Source organism: Penaeus vannamei, chromosome 9, assembly GCF_042767895.1.
Source record: "Penaeus vannamei isolate JL-2024 chromosome 9, ASM4276789v1, whole genome shotgun sequence".
Taxonomy (NCBI): domain Eukaryota; kingdom Metazoa; phylum Arthropoda; class Malacostraca; order Decapoda; family Penaeidae; genus Penaeus; species Penaeus vannamei.
Genome location: NC_091557.1, coordinates 7,445,886 through 7,450,885, shown reverse-complemented (window position 1 = coordinate 7,450,885; position 5,000 = coordinate 7,445,886). Strand labels below are relative to the sequence as shown.

The following is a 5,000-nucleotide window of genomic DNA, read 5'->3' as shown; positions in this document are numbered from 1 at the left end:
CCATAGGTCACATGGAATAGATGTAGCTCCCATAGGTCACATGGAATAGATGTAGCTCCCATAGGTCACATGGAATAGATGTAGCTCCCATAGGTCACATGGAATAGATGTAGCTCCCATAGGTCACATGGAATAGATGTAGCTCCCATAGGTCACATGGAATAGATGTAGCTCCCATAGGTCACATGGAATAGATGTAGCTCCCATAGGTCACATGGAATAGATGTAGCTCCCATAGGTCACATGGAATAGATGTAGCTCCCATAGGTCACATGGAATAGATGTAGCTCCCATAGGTCACATGGAATAGATGTAGCTCCCATAGGTCACATGGAATAGATGTAGCTCCCATAGGTCACATGGAATAGATGTAGCTCCCATAGGTCACATGGAATAGATGTAGCTCCCATAGGTCACATGGAATAGATGTAGCTCCCATAGGTCACATGGAATAGAAGTAGCTCCCATAGGTCACTCGAAAATCATGGGTCTGGTACACATATGCATAACACTGATACACTAACCTAGAGAGCTCATTTCATTAATAAAAGTTGCATTCTTGTATTCAGATCTATTTGCTGAGGCAGATCATATGTTTGGAAATAATTTGTTATTACAATATCTTGCGGAGAAGGGGTTTCAGGTTTGTGTATCTGTAAGAAAAGTCGCAACTGCTTGTTAAAAAATAACGCAAACATGATTTCAAAACAGGTGCAAAGTGTCTGCTGGACAAAACACTTCCCGCGTTGATATTGTCGTTGTTTTCAACCTCTTGCAAACGTAACCACTATAAATCCCTATATAACGATTTTCATTGTATAAACAATACAGTAGATGCAGACGGAGGGCTTTTATAACTTTTTTTTTTTTTTGCTTGTTGCGTAAACCCGGACATGCACTCCTTCATTCTCTCTCTCTCTCTCTCTCTCTCTCTCTCTCTCTCTCTCTCTCTCTCTCTCTCTCTCTCTCTCTCTCTCTCTCTCTCTCTCTCTCTCTCTGTCTGTCTGTCTTTCTCTCTCTCTCTACAGGCATACATACCTATATATGTACATTTGTGTATATATATGCGTGTGTGTGTGTGTGTGTGCGTGCGTGCGTGTGTGTGTGTGTGGCGGACAGCGCAAACTCACCAGATTGAGGACGTTGAAGAGTGCGATTTCGAAGTGGATGGTTATGATGTCGTCGTGAGAAAGGATGGGTCGTGTGTGCTTGTTGTAGTTTTTGAACAGGTCGTCGTACAACAGGTGCTGGTCGGACGGACTGTGGCCCACATGCAGCACCTCGTCCTGGCCGCTGCCTCCGTCTCCGATACCAATTCCTTTTGCGTGGGTAGATCTTAGCATTTATGGTGTCTAAGAGTTGGAGGCGAATATATAAAATAGTTGGATTTACGTCGGGCACAACACTAAGTCCTTGCTCGTTCTCAGGGGACATTTTCCTTCAAAAGGACACAGAATTGAATAAATGCTGAAATATATTTTGCATAGGTGTGTAACTAGCCTCTCTAACAGGGATTCGAACACAGTTTAGGTAAAGTCACAGCCAGAGAGAACTAAACTAAGTAGTTAGCCCAACACGCCTCACTATAGAATCTCATTAAGGTCTATAAATAGCTCAATAATAATGTCTACTCATATTTGACAACTGACAGCGAGGGTTTATAGACAATCAGAACTTTGTCATATATACGTATTAGAATATAATGACATTCTTATATTTCCGTGAGAATGTATATCCAACGCATTACGGTAGTTTATCTATTCATCTAAAACTATTCTTCATATAACTAGTCTGTCCCCCTCTCCCTTTTCCGACACAGGCGCGCCTTACCCTTCGTCGACGACTGCGTGGCCTTGGCGATGGGCACCTCCCCGCCCGTCGCTGCCTGCTGAGCCTGAGTCCTTGGCATCGGGCCTTCCCGAGGGCGCCCCTTGCCCGTAGGATGCAGCATCACCACAGGTTTTTTCCCTGAATCCTCCAACAAGGACAGGGTGAGTGGCTGGCTGTTTCCCTCTCCCTCCAACCTTGTCCTTGAGGTAGTAGAGGCCAGGGTCCCCTCTTGGCCTTCCGTCGGGGGCGTTGCCGCGGGGTCGATCGCGGCCGAGAGAAGGACGGTGGTGCAGAGATACCCTGGGTTTGCAGAGGGGTATGTGGGAAGAAACAAGGGTCGCAAATTGGAACATAGGTAATATAAATAAATGTGGGTCTACCTCTCTTTCTCTCACTCAGTCGGTCATCATATATATGTGATAATGAGAATGACAATAATGATGTTGATGACAATAACAATCATAATCATACAGCTGATAATAAGAATTTTACTAATGTTGCTAATAGATAATGGGAATCATAAAAAAAGAGTACTACTCTCTTCCTCTTTCACTTTCCTTCTTATGTCTTTCCCTTCCCCTCTCGCTTTTTTTTTTCCTTTCTCTCCCCTTCTATCCTTCTCCTTAAATTCACTAATTCCATATTAAGCCATACATCTGTCCCTTCCTCCTTCCCTCCTCTTCCTCCTTAAACCTTCCACCTCCCTCGCTCCCTTATCCCTTCCCCTCTTAATCCCTCTTTCTCCTCCCTTTCCCCTTACCCATCTCCTTTTCCTCTCGAAAACCCTTCTGTTTCCCCTCTGTTTCCACTTCCTCATCTTCTCCATTTTCCCTTTCTCCTCTTTCTTCTACCTTTTCCTTTCTCCTCCCTTTCCTACCATCCTTATAACAACAGTAACAATAATGATTCTAATAACAATAATGATAATGATAGAGGTAGAATAAGATCTCATGAATTTGTGTGTGTGTGTGTTATTCTTTGATATTTATGCATTCAATTACCACTCCATTTTTCACCAAAGGAATTAACTAATTAATTAAGTCCGCAGTCACATGCAACATATTTTAAGGCGTATTATTTTATGTGCTGTATACTAATAAATGGTAGACATATTACTGCACGAAACACCAGCAGGGTTATAAGATGTTAATGCAAATTTAGCATTAAGTTGATATTATTATTACCAATATGAATGTTTGGAATAACAAGAATAGTATTTATTGTTATGCTGATAATGCCATTAGCAATAACACTGATGAATGTAATGATGCGGGCAATAACAAATATAAAGGTAATAATGATAATACAAACATTAATGTGATGATGTCTTTACTATTACTGATTATAACAAAAGTGATATTGGTAATTGTGATTATGATAATAATAGAAATAGCTAGAATGATAACAACGATACCATTACGAATAATGTTAAGTGATACAAATACATAGAACAAAAATAAATTAAATGAAAATTTCTAACTTCACGTCTTGATTTCTGGCAGTTCTAATGCCACTTAGAATTTCCTGAAATGTGAAATATACAAAAAAAAAAAAACATCAATCGTGTTTACAATCTTGACATGAATCAACTTGAACTATCCGCGGCCCACGGATACTCATGATAAAAAGTTGATTCATTGCAAAGTAGAAAAAACATCACTTTACAATCTTGTGTTGAAATGAAACTGAAGAATCTCTGGTAAGTGAGGTGACTATAGGTTTATGGTCTTGATATATGTAGAAATTTATAAGTGAATGAATGAAAGAATACATACATACGCACATACACATACACACATACCAGCATGGAAAATACGGCATCTCGGGTGTGCACGAAAAAAAAATGAAGTGTGCAGCGGTTACCAAGTGTACACTTCAAGAGTACTCATCCAGAAACTTTTTAGATAACCTTCAATTAGACTATTAATAAATTAATCGTTCCATTTCGATGTTACATAATTATTTTGATCGTTGAGTACCGCAAATCACTCAGGTGAGCAACCAGAAACTCAAACAATAATCTCGGATGTGCATCTGCCGCACATACCATACTGGCACACAAATATATGTATATGTATATGTATATATATATATATATATATATATATATATATATATATATATATATATATATATATATATATGTATGTATGTATGTATATATATATATATATATATATATATATATATATATATATATATATATATATATATATATATATATATGTATATATATATATATATATATATATATATATATATATATATATATATATATGTGTGTGTGTGTGTGTGTGTGTGTGTGTGTGTATCATTATTGTTATCATCACTATCATTATCATAACTGTTATTATTTCATTATCATTTTAATCGTTTTTGTTATTATCATCAGTATTATCATTTATATCTTTATTATTTTATATTATTACTATCGATATCATTACCATCATTATCATTTTTATTAATATTATCATTATTGTTGTTACTATTATTACCATTGCAATCATTGTAATTATTATTGTTGTTATTATTATTATCATTATTATTATCATTACTATAATTTTTATTATTATCATCCATATTGATATCATTACTGTTATCATTTTCATTGTTAATGAAATCATTATTATGATTATTGTCTTTTGTTATCATTTTCTTTTTATTATCGCTATTATTATTGTTATTATTATCATTATCATCCTTATCCTTATTAGTATCATCCATATCATTATTATTATCATCTTTGTTATCATCATTATTATCATTGTTATTATCATCATTATTATATTCATCATTATCGTTATCAGTCCTTTTATCATGATCAGCATTATTATCACTATTGTTACTATTTTTGTGATAATTATCATGATTGCAATTAATATCATTATTTTCATTATTATCATCAGTATTGTCGTTGTTGTTATTACTATCATCAATATTATTATTTCCATCTTTATTACATTTATCATCACAATTATTATTACTACTATCATTATCATTATCATTCCTATTGTTACTATTATTGTAATCAGTCATGACTGTTATCATTATGATTACTAATATCGTCATCATCATTTTCCACCATTTTCATTATCATTATTACTATCATTACTGTCATCAGTGGTGATATGTTTAGCATTATCATCATTATTATAACATACACTTCATAT

The 5,000-nt window shown here is 35.4% G+C and overlaps 1 protein-coding gene across 1 annotated transcript in view; it reads right to left on the bottom strand.

The window, feature by feature from the left end:
* LOC113829409 (neuronal acetylcholine receptor subunit alpha-10) overlaps nucleotides 1-2,183 on the bottom strand; it is an 11,554-nt gene extending 9,371 nt beyond the window's left edge. The window contains exons 1-3 of the mRNA XM_070124892.1: nucleotides 1,831-2,183; nucleotides 1,407-1,438; nucleotides 1,131-1,318 (exon numbers count right to left, since the gene is read on the bottom strand). Coding sequence (XP_069980993.1) covers nucleotides 1,131-1,318; nucleotides 1,407-1,438; nucleotides 1,831-2,183 — 573 coding nt within the window. The remainder of the gene's footprint in view (nucleotides 1-1,130; nucleotides 1,319-1,406; nucleotides 1,439-1,830) is intronic.
* Between the last annotated feature and the right edge of the window lie 2,817 nt (nucleotides 2,184-5,000).